Here is a 20,173-nt window from a genome sequence, read left to right on the forward strand (position 1 = left end):
ACTAAAGTCCCTCCTCGGCTTTACGACACCCACTGCCTGGGTTAGCACCAGCTCCTGCCAGCTTCAAAGCTCCCCTGTTCCAGAGAGCATCATTTACTGGGAAGCCCTCCTGGAGTCCTCGTGGAAGATATATGCCGGGGACCGACCTTCCGGCCTCAAGTGATCGTGCTAAGCGGTGGGAGAAGGGGGGCACTGATTGGGCTCAAGGGCAGGTAGCCTTTCTGCACTAAACGAGGTTTCACGCTGAAACCAGGACAAAATGCAGAGCCTGGCGTCTGTGTCTCCAGTGCAGGGCTGATGCTTGGGCTAGGAAATCCCAGGGGCAGGGCGTGCCCTCTTCCTGATGAGCAACCCCCGAATGGGTGGCCTTTAAAACCACGCTGCAGCTCACTCCGGCACCCTGTGATTTTCCCATCCTCCCCCACAAGAGCAATTTCTTGCTGAAGCTGTTTTGTGGAGCTCCATTTTGTGGCGCTCGGAGGGGGTTATTCCGCCCCCCCTCCTTTGAAGGAAGTTATGCTGACGTTACATCTCCTGGCTCAGGACAGCAGGTATAAAATGCGAAACTGCAGAACAGCCCGCCAGAGAGAGCCCAAGGAGCAGAACCAGACAGACAGCACTGCGCCAGCTCTTGCAGAGTTAACATCGGAAAGAAAATTCTCTCCGGAGACGCTTGCATGGGCACAAATATGAGATCTTTCTATTTATTCCTCCTGTCAGCGTTCTGTTCAGCCCAAAAGATACCAAGACTGAAGTTTACCCTTAAAGGTGAGATAAGATCTGATGCTTCTGCTGGTGCCATATGCCTGATCCACTCGGTATGTTTCATTTCATATTGTTTTCACTGTTTGCTTGACTTGGCTTGTATGACGCGGGGGATAATTTCCTATCGGCCTCCTGCGGATTTGACCATGGGAAATGAAAGGTGGGATTGTTTAATCGGGGTCAAAAGGCGGACGGCATGGTGGGTTTAGAAAGCAGCTTTTGAGGCGGGGAGGGGAGTTTTGTTGGGGGAATATTCTACTTAAAGACCGGTCCACACATTGATTTGATTTGATTAAAGAGATGACAAGAAGGAAACTTTTATTTATTTTTTGGCTGCCAGTTGCAATCTGGGCTGTTGGTCTGACAGGTGTTACAACTGCAGCCCGATCAGTGATTTCATTTGGAGTCACTTGCCATCTGATTCAAAATTGACAGGCTGAGGGTTAACTCCTAGCTGTTTAAAGAGCCAGCTGGTGCCTCTGTTACTGAAAGATGGACTAGGGATGTTATAGACTAGTCCCTGCACCCTCTGCAATGCAGATAAGCCCCTCCAGCTGCAGCATGATCCATGTCTTACTCTCCAAAATAGCCTCTACCAGGAGACCAATTCCTCAGCACAATCCAGTCTGAACCTCCCTAATGAAAAAGCCGTTGTGAAGTGCTGGTGGCTTGCCAGGGGGAGAAAAACAACATCTGGGTATAATGCAGCAGCTGCGGTTTTCTGATGGCTCTGCGGTTTCCCGGAGCAGAGTGGGGTCTTTTTTTCCCTTTGCCGCTCGACGCACAGAGAACGAAAAAGCCACATTGCACAAACCCTGGCCTGGTCCAGCTCTGCCCATTGCTCCGATGGGAAATCAAAGCCTGTCTTTGCCTGGCATCGAAAAACCCAAGGGGTGCCTGGTGCAGGGCGGGGCTGAAAACGTTTGCCCTGAAAGAGGCGCTGGGAGGGAAGGAAGATCCATTGCTTTGGTAGTGACATGTAAGTGGTAGGGCATGGGAGGCAATGGAGGTAAAAGGGGGTCCACTACTGGACCCCTTGGGCTAGCCTGAGAGGCAATCCCTTAGTAGGAAGGCATTTTAGAGGAGTTGCCAGTGATGGAACCTAAGAATCAATTTCCCCCCAGTTTCCTCCAAATCCTCCCATATCAGAGGAGGTGGGAGGCTGTCTGTCGGAATCAGAGGCAGGGCCCGCTCCCCTGAGCTCAGCAGGGGGCAGGATTGGGCCCCCAGGTCTGCTCTCTCTCTCTCAATGCCTGCAGCCCCCACCCACTGATGGGGGAGGAGAATTTTTGCTGCAGGTGGGGGTGCGCTCCTTGCCAGAGCCAGAGATGATTTAACCCTCCGGAGCCTGATGCCCAGCCAACAGCCACTCCTCATCCCTGGTGTGGGTGCGTCATGATGCCCCCCTCTCCCCGATCCTTAGTACCAGAATCAGAAACTCCTAACTGCCTGTCACTACTGCACACCCATCCCATGATCACTACTCTAGTGAAAACATAATGGGACTCCCTGCTGCATGATAAGCTGTGCCAAGGGGAGGGCAGGGACCAGCTTTCTGCATTGGCTTGTACAGCACCTGGCACCATCCCAGTTACAGAGCAGGGCGTGTAGGCGCCTGGATCAGCTACTGTGGGCACGCCGCACTAGAGCTGTGTGCTTGTCCGCCAGTGCCCCCTGCGTTCGTAATATGTGGATTAGGCCGGCCGGAGCTAGCTTTTCCCTCTGCTCCTGTCGCAGGAACCGAGGGTGTCTCTTTAAGCCTTCATTAGGCAAGGGATGAGTTTGGCAGGTCTCAGTCCAGTCTCTAGTGTCCACACTACAAAGAAGCCCCCATCCAGTTTTGGCACCGAGTGTCCGGAAAGAGAGACCGAGCATCAGAATGGGCCCTGAAGAGTTGCCTCAGGGAGAGGCTGGCGACCACAAGAGAAGCTGTGCGAACTGTGCTGCGAGCCGGGTTCTCTTCCCAGCACTGCAGCTTGCCCACTGTCGGTCCCCAACTATGGCCCTGCTGGGTGCCTCAGTTTCCCCATCTGTAAATGGGGGGGAAGGGGGGCTGATCGCAACATATTTGCCTTCGAGAGGAAAGAAACCAGCTGGTTTGGCGGTGGGAAGGACAGGCAGGGGTAGAGTCTGGATTTCAGCCTTCAGCAAACTTCATCCCCTCCTTTCCCGTCCTGCCCCCCACTTCCGCCCCCAGAATCTCCTGTGCTGAGCTTCGAGAATGGGGAGAAGGCCACAGTCCTCTTCCATGATGCCGGATCTGAGCAGCTGTACGTTGGGGGCAGGGGAGCACTGCGCATCTTGACATATAAAGAGTCGGAGGTCAACCAGACCCAGGTAAGAGGTGGGGTGTGTAGGGGTCTCTAGCTCCTCATTGGGTTTATCCTGGCCCCTGCCAACCCCACCCCACCCCCAGCCTGCAATGATGGTGTATGGTCAGCCAGCCTCAGCTGGAGAACCCAGAGCTGACAAGCCAGCGAAGAGATCCGGCAGCTTCCAGAGAAGACCGGCTCAGGCACAAAGAAGAGACTCCCAGCAAGGACAGGCTCCATCAGATCCTACGGGCGAGTTTCCTCTCCTTGGGCCATCAGCTCAGCCTGGGGAAGGCAGCTCCCAGCCGAGACCGGGCTGGGCTTCGAAAGGAGAGCCCCTTTGATCTCACTTGCCGGGCTCAGGGGCCACCTGCCGGCTGGCCAGGTACCCACGGGACGGCCACCTGCCATCCCACAGCAGGGCTTTCCTCTCGCGAGGCCGCAGGGCAAGAGAGATCTGGGGCCATCTCCATTTGCAGCCGGATCTGAGCAGCTGGGAGCACAAGGGGCCCCGATAAACACGGGGTTAATACCACATCCCCCCCCCCTTGCATAGTCACTGGGGGCGGGGCTGGGCCATGAGGTCTGTGGGAAGATGGGGTACAGCCAGGGTCAGAGGCCTGCGGGACCCCTCCTGTGGCTGATCAGAAGCACCATCCCCTTGAGGGCTACCCCGCTGGGCCTTTCCACCTGTGGCCAGGGGTGGGGTGCAGATCAGGGTCTGATCAGCTTTGTTCCCCGTCTGCCTCCCAGGTTCCCCTGCAGGCCGACGAGAAGGTGGAGAAGAACTGCAGGAGCAAGCCTGGGGCAGTGCAGGTGAGAGGGGACCCTGGCGAGGGACGGGCTTGAGCTGTGAGCGACCGACACCCCCAGCCGCATGTTGAGCCCCCCAGAGATGGCTAATGGGGCTTAGAGACCCCCCCACGGTGCTGAGCATGGAGGGACCCCTTGCCTCTGCTCTGGGCAGGGCTGGTGGTCCCTTCACCGCACCAGGGTTCAGCTCCAAGGAGCTGGGCAGTTGCTTTGAGCTTCCTTCACCACCACAGTTTCTCCATTTCCTGAGAGTGTCCCGCTACCACAGCACAGACAGCATTGCAGCTGTTGCCTGGGGGTGGTGGGGTCTAGTGGGTAGAGCAAAGGGGGGGCCGGGAGGCAGGACTCCTGGGTTCTGTTCCCAGCTGTGGGAGGGGAGTGGGGTCCAGTGGTGGGAGCAGAGGATGGGGAATCAGAACTCATGGATTCTATCCCAGCTGTGCCCCTGGCTCCGTGACCCATGGCGGCTCTATCGTGGGTATATAATCACACACAGAGGCCGTCTCAGATCTACCTGCTCAGTGAAAGGCTGTGGGCTGGGTCTGTTCCTGCCATTAACGCCGGGTCCGTGCAATGAGCACTAACCGCTGTGCGTCGGGGCTGGTTCTCCCACAGGCCGAGTGTGACAACTTCATCCGGGTGATTCAGAGGCTGAACAGCAGCTCCGTCATCGTCTGCGGCACCAACGCGGGGTCCCCCAAATGCTGGTTCCTGGTGAGCATGGGAGGCGGGGGGAAATGCATAGAGAATGGCCCACGGGCATAGGGGGCACCAGTCCCCTCACTCGTAACTGGACTGGGACATTTCCATCCCCGGGTCTGTCATATTGCCCTGTGACCTGTCAAATCTGGGCTCATTCTCCTATGGCATCTCTTAAGGAAGTGGTTCCATTCCCAGCTCTGGGGGTGGAGTGGGGCGTAGGGGTTGAATCAGGGGGGAGTTGGGTGCCAGGACTCCTGGGTTCTATTCCCAGCTCCGCAGTGGACTCCTGTGTGTAAGATGGGCACTGCCTCTCGGGGAGACTAGAATCAGAGGCATGTCAGACTGCAAGAAGCCAGCTGGGCTGAGGTCTGTGAAGCTTCTTGGGTAAGAAGATCTATAGAAACAATTAAAACTGTTGGCTTGGGTTTAACCCCCCCCTTCCCTCCCCAGACCAATGACAGAACGCTGCAGCAGGACAAACGGGGCCAAGCCCTTGCCATCAGCGGGGAGAGCCTCGCCCCGGCCTCACCGTCTCAGCCGGCTGCAGCCATCGCCGTGGGTAAGGAGATCTACCTCTTTCCATCCCCAGATAGAACATGCGGGGAGGAGAGCCACCTAGGGTCCCCCTGGGCCTCACCTTGGGTGTGTTCTCTGCTTGGATCCCAAGTCCCAGAGCAGCGGTGTTGGAGAGGGAGGTGGCACTGGACCCGTGCAGTGGGCTTCCCCACCGCAGCCTGTGATAGCCCCAGACGAGCCAGCCCCATGGGAAGGTCCAGCGGACAGGGGAGGTTGGGAGCAGGACTGGTGCCAATAAAGGAGTTTCCTTCTTTGGAGGAGATCCCACCTCAGCCCAGATGGGCTTTGGAACTCTGCTGAGAGGGGATGGGGAGCCTGGACTCCTGGGTTCTGTTCCCAGCTCTGGGAGGGAATGTGGGCTAGTGGTTAGAGCAGGCAATTGGAAGCCCTCCTCTACCCCTGTCTCCCAGTGTGACCTGGGGCTGGCCATGAAGAACAAGCTTTGTTCTTTGTTGCCCGTAGAGCAGGGTTCTCTGTTGTCTTGAAAGTGGATATTGGCATTCTCCACAGGAGGCTGGTGGGGCTTCCCCCAGAAGGTGGGGAGGGGGCTGGGGCTCCTCCCCCGCCCCATGGAGAACACCCATCCTGTTTTGTCTTGGGTTAATATTGCAGAGGGCAGCCTGTACTCGGCATTGTCCCGGGACAGAAGCACCATCCAGAGAAGCTATGGCCCAAGGAAGCTGCTGAGGACAGAAGACAAATGGCTCGCCAGTAAGAGAGGCTTTTCCTATTGACCAGTCCCAGGGAGGGTCAGAGCAGCCAGGCTGGGCCCGACGCTTTCCCCAAAGATCCGTCACCTCCAGCAGCGGCCAGTCCCTGATGCTGCAGAGGAAGGTGGATCTCGCCCCAAGGCAACGCACTGGGTCAAACCTTGCACGGGCCGGGGGTTGTGTGCCACTCCATCCCGCTGGAGAGATCATCTGGTTCCCTTTAGCATCAAACTCCATTACCCCAGTCTCAGCTGAAAGAGCTCTGTGTTATATTGGCCATAGAACTGTCCAGCCCCCACAGCCTTTGCCTCGCTGAACCCCTGCAGCAGGGAGTTCCACAGGTTGGCATTTCAGACCCTTCAGCTCTCGCAATCTAGGCTGGAAAGGTAATAGGAAGAAGGTTCAAAGACACATTTGCAAGCATGGCAGATGGCATCCAGAAAAAGCTGGCACGTCAGGGATGGGCACACTGCCCCTCACTGCAGAGATGATACCGATTCTCTGCCAGTAGAAGCTCTGATTCCCAAACCAAAACGTGGCCTAGGGGATAGAGCACTGGAGTGGGGAACAGGAGACCTAGATTCTGTTCCTGGTTCTGCTGCTGGGTGACCTTGGGCAAGTCCCTTCCCGTGCCTCAGTTTCCCCATCTGTGAAATGGGGATAATGATACTGACCTCCTTTGGGGGGAGCTAGGGATGATCACTATTATTCTATGAAACAGATGCAATCCACCAGAGCCAACTCACACAACCGTCTTGCAAGCCTCACAGTAGTTAAAGTCCTTCTTAAAGCCCCAGCTCATTGAGTCCTGTCGTTGCAAGAGAATCTCAGCTTGCTTTAAAATATAAATTGTTTAGCTCTCCTGGTTGCAGAGAAAAGCTGGACAATGTGATTCCTAAAGGCTCAGAATAACCAGAAGCCCACATTTATTTATTTTTGTCAACCTCATGATTTTAAAGCCAGTCTCATTGTTTTGAGGGGCCTGGAGTTGGCGACACGCATGACCCCCTCCATGCCCATATCTTGACTTGGCCAATCGACCAAGGAATTAGTGGTGGTGCTGGCACACACACGGCTCCAGCCAGGTTTCTTTACACACTTTGATCTCTTTTCTCACCCCATCCCCCTTTCCTCCCGCAGAGGCAGAGTTCGTCACTGCCGCCTTGGTGCCGGAAAAGGAGTCCCACCTGGATGAAATCTACTTCTTCTACAACGAAGTCAACAAGACAGCGGGGCTGGATGAAGAGCCGGTCAAAGCCCGGCTGGGCCGTGTGTGTAAGGTATGGAGACCCCGCGGGCCGAGAGCTGGCAGTGAAAGGCAAATGTCTCGGCTAGATCTCCATTCTCAGGCCTGGTATGGCTGCGAGGGTGATGTCACAGTGTCAGCAGCAGGCCCTGGCAGCATGAGCTGGTGTAGCTGGAGCTAAAGTCAGTTTTGTGAGCCATGTGTGTGAGCCACATCTGTGTAGTTATAACAACTCTAGCTGTTATAACAGTCCGGGGCTGCGCGCTTTAGCCAACGTGGTTCAGGCCACGCGTGGAACTGGTGGCGGGGAGTGGGGGGCGGGGGTTGTGGTGGAACGTCCGTGCTTTAGGCCTGAAGAGCTCTGGGATTTTTCCTCCCCCACCCTGCTCAGGTGGATGAAGGTGGGAAGAGCCTCCTGGTCGATTTCTGGACCACGTTCCTCCAGGCCAGGCTGGTGTGCGGTGGCCCCACCCATCCCCAGCGCTTCAACCAGCTGCGCGACGCCGTGGTCCTGGGCGAGGGGAAGAGGGGCCAAGGGATGCTGTACGGGATCTTCGCCAGCGCCTGGTGAGCGGGGGCCGCGGCCGGAGCCGGGCAGGGCTGGGACCATGCTGCAGGCTGGAGTCACACAGACTCCCTGCCCCACGGCTGGTGATGGGGGCAGAACGTTGCCTAGGGGTGCAGGGAGGAGGCAGGGCCATGGGGGGAGGGGCTCTCGCCCACCCTGTTGTCCCTCTCCCATGGAGTATGTCTCATGAGACAGATGGGAATCACAGTGCCCCTTCGCCAGAACCTCACCCCGTGACCGGGGGAATAGCATAGGCGTAGTTTGATGTCTATATATGGGGGGTGGGGGCAGCTCCAGTCAGGCCAATGGGGCCAAGCGTAGGGGGGGAAATTCCGTGCCTGCCCCAGACTTGCAGTTTGGGGGAGCAATACCCCCCCTTCCCCAGCTCCATCCCCAAACTACGCCTGTGAAGAATAGGCCAGGAAGCTGCCCAGCCTGGGGCTGCTTTAGGGTGACCAGATGTCCCGATTTTATAGGGACAGTCCTGATTTTTGGGTCTTTTTCTTATACAGTAACTCCTCACTTAACGCTGTAGTTCTGTTCCTGAAAAATGCGACTTTAAGCGAAACGATGTTAAGCGAATCCAATTTCCCCATAAGAATTAATGTAAATGGGGGGGTTAGGTTCCAGGGAATGTTTTTTCACCAGACAAAAGACTATATTATAGTCTTATATAATTATATATAATTATAATTATATAGTTATATATATATATATATATATATAACACAGTATAAGTTTTAAACAAACAATTTCATACTGGTACACAGTGATGATGATTGTGAAGCTTGGTTGAGGTGGAGGAGTCAGAGGGTGGGATATTTCCCAGGGAATGCCTTACTGCTAAATGATGAACTAGCAATTGGCTGAGCCCTCAAGGGTTAACTCTCACAGTCTACAAGGCAGCAGGGGCCGCCTGCTCTGGCCGCCGGGGGGAGAGCCTCTACAAGGCCGCCTGCTCTGGCCCCCGGGGGGAGAGCCGAGCCCCCTCCGGGGCTCGCCGCCCTCCTCCCAGGGCTCCGGCCGCCCTCCCCCCCGGCGCCCTGCCCCCGGCCGCCGGGGGGAGAGCGGAGCCCCCACCGGGGCTCGCCACCCTCGCCCCGGGGCTCCGGCCGCCCTCCCCCCGCGGGGGGGGGGGGGCGGCCGGAGGCTTTTTTGCCTTGGGCGGCAAAAAAGCCAGAGCCGGCCCTGACTGCAGGTTCTGCTGCCAGCAAGCTCCCTCTGTCCTGAGCCCTGTCCTGTGTCTCCCCTGCTCTATGGAAGATGGGGTAAGCAGGGTGCAGGAGCAGGGGGGAGGGGGACACCCTGACATTAGCCCCCCTCTTCCTCTCCCCCCTCCCCAGCAAGCAGGAGTCTCAGGGAGCAGCTCCAAGGCAGAGGGCAGGAGCAGCACATGGCAGTGGGGGGAGGGACAGCTGCAATTGCTAGCCTGCTGGGCGGCTGCCGCACAGGGAACTTAGGGGAGCGGGGAGCTGATAGGGGGAGCTGATAGGGGGGCTGCCGGTCCACCCTGGTTCCAAGCCCCCACCAGCCAGCTGCAACGGGCTGCTCTTCCTGCAAGCAGTGGACAAAGCAGGCAGCTGCCAAACAACGTTAGAAGGGAGCATTGCACAACTTTAAACGATCATGTTCCCTAATTGATCAGCAACGTAACAACGAAACAGCGTTAACCGGGATGACTTTAAGTGAGGAGTTACTGTATAGGCTCCTATTACCCCCCACCCCCGTCCCAATTTTTCACACTTGCTGTCTGGTCACCCTAAGCTGCTTAGACAGGCAGGACATCCATTGGGCAAAGAGGCGGAAGACAATGACAAGGCGTCCGAGCTCCCTGGCCAGTCTCCTTCTCCACCCCCCCTCCCCGAGCAGGGAAAATAACTCGGTGCTGGCTCCCCCATTCGACTCCAGCTCGGGTCTGCCGCGCCTGCCAGTCATTTCCATTGGGTGGGCCTCAGAGCTCAGGTCCTAGCACAAAGCGCCCAGCGTCAGCGGTAACCAGCTCTGCCTTGCCAGCCGCCAAAGCCTGAAGGGAGTGTTTTCCCCCTGCAGGGGCACCACCGCCGTGTGTGCCTACTCCATGGACAAGGTGACCCGTGCCTTCAAAACCTCCAAGCTCAAGGGCTACACCAGCATCCTGCCAGCGCACCGACCTGGCATGGTGAGGCCCGCGTGGGGCGGGGTTCGCGTCCCAAAACAGCTCCCCAGGAGTAACGAAGGGACCCCCGTTTCTGACAGCGAACGGAGGTGCGGTGGGGACTCTGAGCTTCTGTGGCTTGCAGGGAATTACCAGAGAGCTGCCCGGGGCAGTCAGCAGCTGCAAAGGGCCCGATCTCAGTCACAGGGGACTGCAAGTGGCCGCGGGGTCATTTCGAAAGCTCAGCTTTGCCCTTCTGCTTTCTGGGAGCTGCATGAAGTTAGGCGGGAGGGGTCCAGGCCAAGCACTGAGCACCCCTTTTAAACGCTTGCAAATAAAATGCGGCCACAACCCAGAGCTCTTCCTCCTTTCCACGGGAATTTGTAAACAACAAATTATCTCCACAGGACCAAGCTTCCTGTCCAACCCCACTCATCCCTCTGCCCACAGCCCCCCATCCCTCCAATCGAAAACCAGCCATCTCTTCCCCTCACCTCCTGCAGCCCTCAGCACCTCACAGCCGCTGTCTCTCCTCCACTCTGCCAGCGCCTTCTCCACGGGACCCCCTAGCACCAGACGCCTGGGCCCTGTCACATCTTTGGGAGCAAGCTGAACCTGTGGCAGGGAGAGGGTTAGTAGCTGCAGTGCAGTGCTCTGGAGGGAGGACTGGGAAGGGGATGGGACTGGCCCAAGGTCACCCAGCAGATCAGTGGCAAGTTGGAACCTGGTCCCCCTGAGTCCCACGTGGGTGCCTGAAGGGGGCAGGTGCACATGAACAGGGAAGCGTTTAGGGAGGACGGACGGATTAGCACAGAGACCGTTGCAATCTCATGGACACAAGAGCTGGGCGAATAACACATTTTTCGGTTCACTGGCAAGTCCGGAAAATTGGGGGAAGAATCATTTGGGGCAACCCAAAATTGAAATTAAAAAAAAAATTGGCACATCAAAAAGTCAAAAATTTTCATTTTGGGGCGAACAAAGTTTCATGTCAGTTTGGGGCTTTTGCCTCCTTTTTTAAAAGCGAAATTAAAGGGAATTTCAAACCAAAAAGTCGGTTTGAATTGAAACATTTTTTGAAAAAATTGTTAGGGTTTTTTTTCAACCCAGAACAATTTGCCGAAACCAACACGAATTCACAAAATGTTTCAATTGAGCCGATCCTGCATTTTGATTTTTTTTTTTGTTAGAAAAAAGTGCTGTCCGAAAAATTTCGCTCAGCTCCCATAGCAGCACTTAGGTCCAGATCCTCAAAGGTATTTTGGTGCCTAAATCCCTGTGACGGGGTCCCAGGGGAGCCACACTGCGGTTACTTAATTAGGGCAAACAGCAAAGAATGGGGCAGACAGTCCCCAAAGCTGGTGGTCATTCCAGTACTTAGATCCACCAAGCTAGCCTCAAATCAGCTTCTACAATACCTTACTGGTTACCCAGATGCCAAAACTCAGTTCCCTTAAAGCAACCCACCCAGACACCCAAATCAAATATGATGAGGATTACTGAACATCTTATTCACCACAGAAGAAAGTTCTACCAATCCCAAAGGATCGGACCCATTACCTCTCAGCTTAATGAATATTTCAGATCTTACCCAAATACACGCTTACAGCCAATTCTTATTAACTAAACTAAAATGTATTAAAAAAGAGAGAGAGTATGGTTAAAAGATCAGTATACATCCAGACATCAGTACAGTTCTGAGATCAGGTTCACAGTAGAGATGGTGAGTTTTGTAGTTGCAAAGGGTTCTTTCAGAATTAGTCCAGAGGTTATAGTCCAATGTTCCTATTCAGGGTGGTCCAGATGGGACTGGAGATCTCTGTCTTATGACTCAAGTTTCCCCTGCATAAAGCATCAAGCAGATCTGAGATGAAAGGATCGGATCCCAAGAGCCTTTTATACAGTTTTCTAGCAACCTCTTGACCATACAGTCCTGGGTGAACAAAAGGCTTTTGATGTAACCTGCTGTTTCCTAAACATCACCAGTAATCAACTACCTGGATTAACATTAGATAATTTATCCATTAAGCAGTTCATATACAGTTTACCACAAACTTTAAAGAGACATAGAGACAATGACATTATTTCACCCAAAATTCGTCTAAAGCAGGGCTGGCCAACCTGTGGCTCCGGAGCCACATGCGGCTCTTCAGAGGTTAATATGCGGCTCCTTGTATAGGCACCGACTCCAGGGCTGGAGCTACAGGCGCCAGCTTTCCAATGTGCGGGGGGGGGGGGGGATGTGCTCACTGCTCAACCCCCTGCTCTGCCACAGGCCCTGCCCCCACTCCACCCCTTCCCACCCCCTCCCCTGAGCCTGCCGTGCCCTCGCTCCTCCCCCTCCCTCTCCCCCCAGCCTCCTGCACTCCAGGTGATCAGGAGGTGTGGGGAGGGAGGGGGAGGCGCTGATCGGTGGGGCTGCTGGTGGGCAGGAGGCGCTAGGAGCCGAGGGGGGAGGAGGGAGCTGATGCGGGCTGCTGACATATTACTGTGGCTCTTTGGCAATGTACATTGGTAAATTCTGGCTCCTTCTCAGGCTCAGGTTGGCCACCCCTGGTCTAAATCATAGAATCATAGAATATCAGGGTTGGAAGGGACCTCAGGAGGCATCTAGTCCAACCCCCTGCTCAAAGCAGGACGTAATCCCCAACTAAATCATCCCAGCCAGGGCTTTGTCAAGCCTGACCTTAAAAACCTCTAAGGAAGGAGATTCCGCCACCTCCCTATGGAACCCATTCCAGTGCTTCACAACCCTACTAGTGAAATAGTGTTTCCTAATATCCAACCTAAACCTCCCAACTGCAACTTGAGACCATTACTCATAACATGTTAACATTACTCATAAATGTTAATATTCCCTTTTGATCTCTGAATCAATAGCTATAATAATAGACAGAAACTGTCTGTTTACATGGCTAACATCTAAAAAGATATAAGTCAACGCATACAATTGGAATTACCTCTAGTTTTCTAACAAGACAGGTTTGCATTTCTAAGTTCTAGCCTATCTAACATAGAATGGCCCTAATCACCATTTACATACTTTTCTAACATGTCTCTATAGGTTGACTCTGCGTCATTTAGCCTGCAAGCTGCTTAACCCTTTCTGGCCATGTGTCACACTCCCATTGATTCTAGTAGGAGTTAGGTGCCTAACTCTCTTTGACCCTCTGCTGGATAACGCCCAGAATGAGCTCTGCGTTGGGTGGCTCCTCGTAGACATCACTGGAGGAGCCTGAGGGTCTGTCTGTGCAGAACTTGGCCTCCCTCTCTGTTACCCCCCTTCCTTTTCCGTTCTTTCCATAGTGTGTCCCCTACAATTCCCCCAGCGCCCCCTCCAAAGCCATCCTCAGCATCATCAAAGATTACTCCGAGATCGAGACTGTCATCTACCCTGAGGGGCAGCGCCCCCTGTACGTGCTGCAGACTAATGACACCTACACCAAGGTGGTGGCTGACAGGGTCCTGGACGCCAGCAACAATTCTCGCACTGTCCTCTACCTTGGGACGGGTAGGTGTGGCGGGAGCTGGGGATGTTCCCTCTGGGACTCAGCCTTTGTGGAGCCACATCTGGGTGCTTAGGTTTTGTCAGTGTGGGGATGCAAAGTGGCCAAGGCCACACAGTAGAGCCAAGAACAGCACCCAGGAATTCCCAGCCCTCCTGCTCTAACCACTAGATCCCACTTCCCTCTCAGAGCCAGGACCCAGGAGTCTTGACTCCCAGCTGCCTGCTCTAAGCACTAGCCCCCACTCCCCCAAGAAGTCAGGCAGCTGAAGATCCCAGGGCGAGATATGTGCGGCATCCGCCCCACGCCAGCCATGGGTCAGTTGGGGTCTGTGCCTCCTTGGAGGGCCTGGTCGTTGCTGAGCAGACACTGACCTTGGTGATTCCTCCCCCAGGAGAGTCTCTTCTACCCGACAGCGCTTGTGCTGGCCCTGTGAGGTGAAGTGTAGGCCAGGACACAGCTGGCTCAGGACTTGGCTCGCCTCTAGGTCGCCAGTTTGACTCTAGCGCCGGCTGCTTGCTGGTCCTTGTGATATGAACTGGGGGGTGGGGAAACCCAGATGTCCATATCACAAACCCGGGAGCACCACAGGCAGCACGTTGACCCCTTTCTGGGCAGCCCCAGCAGAGGCCAAGGGCTTGCCTGGGCCCCGGAGATGGCGCTCCCCTCCAGTGGGTCCCTCCAGGGCAGAGCTGGGGCGTGGGGGCAGGCCCATGGAAGGCAACTAGCCCTGTCCCTGCTCGGACCCTGCCTGTCCTGGGCATGCAGAGAGGCCTCTGGCTGTCTGCAGGTGAAACCCTGGCCAAGCTCCCATCGCCTTCGAGGGGACCGGGCTCCTTCCTCTGAGTTCCCCGTGTCTCTGGCCGCTGCAGATAAAGGGAAGATCCACAAAGTCCTGCAGAGTGGAGGGCAGACGGTCATCATCGCCGAGCTGAGCCCTTTCCAGAGAGACGCGCCCATCTCTGGGATGGCCCTGGATGCCCCCACAGTAAGCGCCCTTCCCCCTCTCTATCTATGCTCTGTATTTAACACTGGGGGCTGTGGCATATTGCAAGCTGTCTCTCTAAATGCTACGGGGTTTTCTTGGTCCTGCTGGCAGGCTGGGTCTAGCAGCAGTTAGTCTGCAGAGAGGCAGCCTTGAGTAAGGCGGAGTGGGTTGTGCCTCGCTGTTTTAGGGAGCAGCCTGCTTTGTCTCTCACTGCTTTGGGGTTCTTATGTGTCAGGGTTCTGGATTCTAAGCAGGAAAGTCGTGTTATGCTGCAACCTTCCAGCAAGAGTATTTGGTTTTGTCTAATGTCTCAGTGTGTATGCTGTGAACATAACACCTGTTTCTAAGACAGACCCCCACCCCCACCCCCACCCCCAACAAGTGCTTTTGCTTGTGAAGTCCATTACGGGCATAATCCTGCTGCCAGTGGAGATTTCAATGGGAATTTTGCAAGTGCTTCTGCTTGGAAAGGGATTGGCCCCAATTTGCATCACACCCGTCAGTTCCAGAGCATGCGGCCTCCTCTCTTGCTTGTTTGAACCTTTGACTAACCTGGCCCCTCCTTGGCAGGGGCACCTCTATGTAACCACTGAGTTCGAGGTGACGCGCCTGCCACTGGCAGACTGCGGGCAGTACAGGGAGACCTGCTGGAAGTGTGTCCTCGCCAAGGACCCGTACTGCGGATGGGATCCAGACAGCAAAAAATGCTCGGCCATCTCCCGAGAGGCAAATGACACTGCCAGGTGTGCTCGGGCTTAAAGGCGGAATGCTTTGCTCCCAATCCGCCATCCATTCAATGGTCTTGTCAAGTTGGGGAGAGAGGGAGGAAATGAAAGGAGCTGGTAGCTGTAAACATACACACAGTAATATGAAGGCAGCATGGCCTATTGGTTAGAGCATCTGTCACACAGGGAGATCTCAGGATGCCTGGGTTCTATTCCCAGCTGTGGGAGGGAGAGATGTTTACTAGTTAGAGCATGAGGCTGGGAGCTAGGACACCTGGGTTCTATTCCTAGCTATGCCACTGATTCGCTGTATAACCTTGGCCAAATCACTTCCCCGTGCCTCAGTTTGCCCATCTGTATAATTTCTTCCCGTTCACATTTTTGGAACACAACTTTAGGGCACCTCCCATACTACGAACATAGACAAAGGCTATGGCAGGGGAATGGCTTGGCTGTAGAGTTGGTCAGGAAATTAGATTTTTTTTCCTATGGCAAAAATTCAAATAATGAAAAATTCAGAAATGCTACCATGGTGCCTCACGGGAGTTGTAGTTCATGCGCCTCAAGCTCCCATTCTCCTCCCTAGGCTGTGCGCCACAGCTGGGCTACAACTCCCATGATGCACCTTGGTCCTGCCTTTTGGAGAGGCAGTGCATCATGGGAGTTTTTCGCCGTGGTGCATCATGGTAGACTAGCTGGGGAGCTCAGTCTATAGAGGAGAATGGGGACATGAAACAATCAACCTACATCTCCCATGAGGCACTGCATTGCAGCAATATATCCAAACTGAGCTATTTCAGTGTTTCAACAAACAAATGAATTTTGCTAGAGAAAGCAGACCCTTTTTGTGAAAGGATAATAACTTCTATTTATATAGTCATCCATCATGAAGGGTAAATAAGAAATGCAGCCACCTCTGGGCTACAGCAAGAGAACTAGAACAGGGCCCGGCAGTGCTGCACAATAGGACCCAGAATGAAGGAGAATCCTGTATCTTAGCAGGAAGTCTGGCTAGATCCCCACAACTCACCTTAAGCTCTTGTATGTAGCGCTAGCTCCTGATTTCTGTGTTGCAAGATGTCAGAGCCACAGAGTGAGCTTCCGGCAGTCAGCTTGGGGGCGGGAGGGGGGGAAGCTGTGCCTTCCTGGGGGGCATTGGCCCTTGTTAAAATGACAGTCCCTTCTCAATCCCCTGGATGAGGATGCGACAGTCACGGGTCCCTTGCCACCCTCCTGAATGATTTCCCCTCTCTCTGCCTTTCCTTGCAGCAACTTCCTGCAGAGCCTGGACCCAGAGGCTGAGGACGTGTGTGAAGGTGCAGCAGGTAGGTGCCTCGGCCTTGGCGGAACCCGGGTTGCATACAGGTGTTGCTGCCTCGGCAGTGGAGGAGACCCTCCCTGAAAAGCAGATGACAAAAGGCCCATCTGCCCGAGGGAATCTCGCTGTTGCCCCCGTGGGCATGGAAAAAACAAGCGGCGTCTCTCAGGACTGCGAGGCCTTGTCTGAGCTAGACCCGTCTGCCTCCAGACTCCAGTCTCCCGTTGCAGCTGCAGCAATGGGATTTTCCTACTCTGCACCGAGCTTAGCCGGCAAGGCCATTCAAGTGCCAGGGATTTAGCATGCCCGCTCTCACTACCACCAGGGCTCAGCGCTGGGGCAGTGGAGGGAGACGGCCCCAAAACTCTAGTGCCTTAGCGAGAGCCTAATGTTACTCTTTCCCCACTGCTAAGCTGCGTGAGGACCCTGTTGCAGGCAAAGTGCCTCCCCCCTCCATTTGAATTGGTGCGTTTCCAGCTTCAAAAGCTGAGACCAAGGTACGGCAGGAAAATGGTTTGGTCGAGACCATGCCATAAATCCAGGGTTGTGCTAGCTGCCGGGAGGAGAGAGTCTGTGGTAATGGTTCAAACACTCCAGTAATACGGTGCGGAGTGGTAGAATGGTTGGAGCAGGGGGACCTGGGAGCCAGGTCTCCTGGGTTCTCTTCCCAGCCCTGGGCCAGGGGGCAGCGTCGAATTTTCAGAATGGCTCCGGGCCAGATTTGCACGTGCTCATCACTCCCAACTGGGATTAGATTTTCCCAAAGAGTTCAGGTCCCCTTTAGGGCATGTCTAGACTGCAATCCTGGGGTGTGAGTGACGGCCGCTCGAGTGGACGGACCCGACCTAGCTTTGATTTAGCTAGCTCAGGTATCAAAGCAGTGAAGCTGCGATAGCCGGCGCTCCAGTGTGGGCTAGTCCTGCGAGCAATTACCCAGGGGGCGGGCTTGTGCGTACGTCCTCCTGGAGCCAAGAGAGCTAGATTGAAGCTGGCTCAGGTATGTCCACACGATCTGGAATCACATCCCCGGACTGCAGTGTAGACATACCCACAGGCGCCTAAATAAGGGCTGAATTTTCCAAAGTTCCCAGCAGCTGCCACTGCGACCCCCAGAGCCAGATTGTCAGCAGAGTTCAGCCCCCGGCTTGCCGCCAATGTGCTGAGCACTGCTGCTAATTCCCCCCTCATGCCCAGAAGAGGGAAACTGGGACTCCTGGGTTCTCCTGCCAAGGAATCCTGAGCCAAGTCCTTCAGCCAGAGCATTGGCTTCCCCTTCTGCAAAAAAAAATGGCCACCATCACATTCACCTCTGTGGTGCAGTGCTGGGAGACACACAGCACTTTGAGATCCTTGGATGGGGTTCTACATAGAGCAGATCGCGGGCTTTTCGCTGTCGAGGCCCAGGGTGTCCGTGTGCGCAGAGGCTGGGACTGCATTTGGTTGGGATTTTGTGCCTCCAAACTATGGATCTCTCATTCTTTCCCCTGTTCTGTCTCCTTTCCCCCACCACCTTTTCCTTTATGATTGCTCTGCTCTAACCCCCGACCCCTCCGTTCAAAGAACAAGTAGCGCAGGAAGCCCTGAAAAAGGTGAGTGTGGACCCGACCAGCTACATCTACCTCCCGTGTCCTCTGCGCTCCCACCACGCCATCTACACCTGGGTCAAAGACGGCAGCAAGCAGTACCCCTGTGCCATGGACGGGCACTCCTGCACACTGCGCTTTGGGGAGAACGCCCCCATGGACCAGGGGCTGTTCAAATGCACAGCCACGGAGGACGGCTACCTAGAGGAGATTACTGCCTATAAACTCACGCTCAACACTGCCTGCATCCCACAGCTCTCCGTGACAGTGGCCGCTGGTGTTTTATTCCTTGTCATCACGATCCTCTTGCTCTAGACTCTGCCATCCAAGCGGAGATCTCATTACACTGCCAACAGCCTCTCTTTCTTTTTCTTCTTGTAACCCTCCCTCCTGAAGATTCTCCCTTTAAACCCCAAACAGAACATGCGACGCTCTAGGAACAAAATTCCAGGGGACTCCTCCTAACGCTCCAATTTGGGCGTCCCATCAGCAAACACAGCCGTTATGGTGGGGGTTTTGCTAGCCATCGATAACCCAGGAGCCTCCTTCCCAAAATGTAAGGCACGACTAAACTTGGCAGAGCCGGGGAGAGGGATAGTTAAAGTAGAGGCAAGGAGGGTAAATGGACTATTTATTTTGCTGCTCAGTGGGCCAGTAGGCCTGCTGCCATGCTGATCCCAGTTTAGCATCCAGCTTGTCTGATGGGCACTGGTCCAGACTGGGAGTTTGCTTGTTCCAAGGCTGCTGGGCGATAGGAGTTTGCTGGTTTCCATGATGTGGCTTTCTAATGCTTCTTTAAGGACCAATCCTTCCCAGGTGCTGCTGGGGGAAAGACGATGCATGGGTGGGTCTCTTCCAACTGCAGCTGCTAGGTGCTAAAGCCTTTTAGCATCCATGTTGTTAAAGGGAAAACTCCCAAGTCTGACCCGTTCGGAGTCATGATCCAGTCTGTTCTCTCTGCGGTCTCTTGTGCACAGTTACCCTGATTACCAGCCTGGCCTGTGTTTTCAAAGGAAGGGAGAGTGATCATCCAGACGCTCACACTCTGAGCTTTCACTGTGGTAAATGCAGAGTCACTGCGTTGACTTGGCGCTTCCAGATCCGCCTTCAAGCAATCGTCTTCAGCTACCGTCTTGCAGCGGTTTCAATCGGCGCCATGCAGAGGCTGCTGCACAACAAACTGGTGGCCGTGGGCGGGATCTAAGGTTTGATTCGGCACGACTGGCTCAAATCCACCACTCTAAGCAACTGCGCTGAAAAGGGACAGATGGAGAAGGGCTTCCAGCTAGAGGGGATTTCAGATCGAAAAGGAAAAGGGAGGGAGGGAAAGTTAGCGGCTGAGCTCAGTCAGACCTGTGTAAATCTGGATGGCACTCACAGGAAGAGGTGCAGGAGCTGAGTGGTGAAGATGCTGTCCTACCAGCTTGAAGGTTGTGGGATGAGTCCTGCTTGATCCCATGCTAGGATGATCTCACCACTGCGAAATGGGTACCTGCTCCATCAGATTAGGGCAGCCAGGGTCCACATCAATCCCTTGTGTCCCGTTGGCTGTGAAAGTGATGTGCCTTAACTGTGTCAGCCCAATGAGCCATTGGCTTGGGGAAGCTTTGCCTTTCCCTCCTGAGAATGACTCCTGTCTGACACGGCTGTCATGGAGATCAGAATCTGGCCCAGAGACCAGGAGAGAGTGATTCGAAACTGGCTTTCAATCTTGCACCATTGCTCGTTTCCCACAGGATCAGCCAAACCAGTGCTTGTGTGCAATGGAACGGAAAGAGTTAATCATGTCACCTTTCTCCGCCTTCTGTGTCCAGAGGATACTGACCAAGCCAGTGCCCTGGATGTTAAACTGCATTGGCTAAATTTGCAAGCAAACCTAAAAAAGCAAAGAACATAAGAACGGCCCTACTGGGTCAGACCATCTAGCCTAGTATCCTGTCTTCCGACAGTGGCCAGGGCCAGATGCTTCAGAGGGATTGAACAGAGCAGGGCAATTTATTGAGTGATCCATCCCCTGTCATCCAGTCCCAGCGTCTGGCAGTCAGTGGTTTAGGGACACCCCAAACATGGGGTTGTGTTCCAGACCATCTTAGCTAATAGCCATGGATGGACCTATCTGCCAAGAACTTAGCTCATTCTTTTTTGAACCCACTCCCAGTTATACTTTTGGCCTTCACAACATCCCCTGGTGGAGAGTTCCACAGGTTAACTGTATGTTGTGTGAAGA

General features: G+C 54.6%; 1 protein-coding gene across 1 annotated transcript; it reads left to right on the plus strand.

Annotated features, from left to right (window-relative positions):
* Positions 1 to 677: 677 nt before the first annotated feature.
* Positions 678 to 18,261, plus strand: LOC135892150 (semaphorin-7A-like). Its single transcript, XM_065419847.1, has 14 exons — positions 678 to 768; positions 2,963 to 3,102; positions 3,831 to 3,893; positions 4,506 to 4,604; positions 5,043 to 5,151; positions 5,781 to 5,879; positions 7,019 to 7,158; positions 7,516 to 7,691; positions 9,742 to 9,850; positions 13,133 to 13,337; positions 14,205 to 14,320; positions 14,891 to 15,063; positions 16,315 to 16,370; positions 17,924 to 18,261. The coding sequence occupies exons 1-14, from the start codon at positions 678 to 680 to the stop codon at positions 18,259 to 18,261; spliced, it is 1,914 nt and encodes a 637-aa protein (XP_065275919.1).
* Positions 18,262 to 20,173: the final 1,912 nt, after the last annotated feature.

This window comes from Emys orbicularis, chromosome 20, assembly GCF_028017835.1.
Source record: "Emys orbicularis isolate rEmyOrb1 chromosome 20, rEmyOrb1.hap1, whole genome shotgun sequence".
NCBI classification, from domain to species: domain Eukaryota; kingdom Metazoa; phylum Chordata; order Testudines; family Emydidae; genus Emys; species Emys orbicularis.

Excerpts from the sequence above, each read along its gene's own strand:
- LOC135892150 (XM_065419847.1), top strand. The coding sequence starts at position 678 with ATGGGCACAAATATGAGATCTTTCTATTTATTCCTCCTGTCAGCGTTC. Across the intron at positions 3,894-4,505 it reads GCAAGCCTGGGGCAGTGCAG|GCCGAGTGTGACAACTTCAT; the intron begins GTGAGAGGGGAC and ends GTTCTCCCACAG. Across the intron at positions 5,152-5,780 it reads GGCTGCAGCCATCGCCGTGG|AGGGCAGCCTGTACTCGGCA; the intron begins GTAAGGAGATCT and ends TTAATATTGCAG.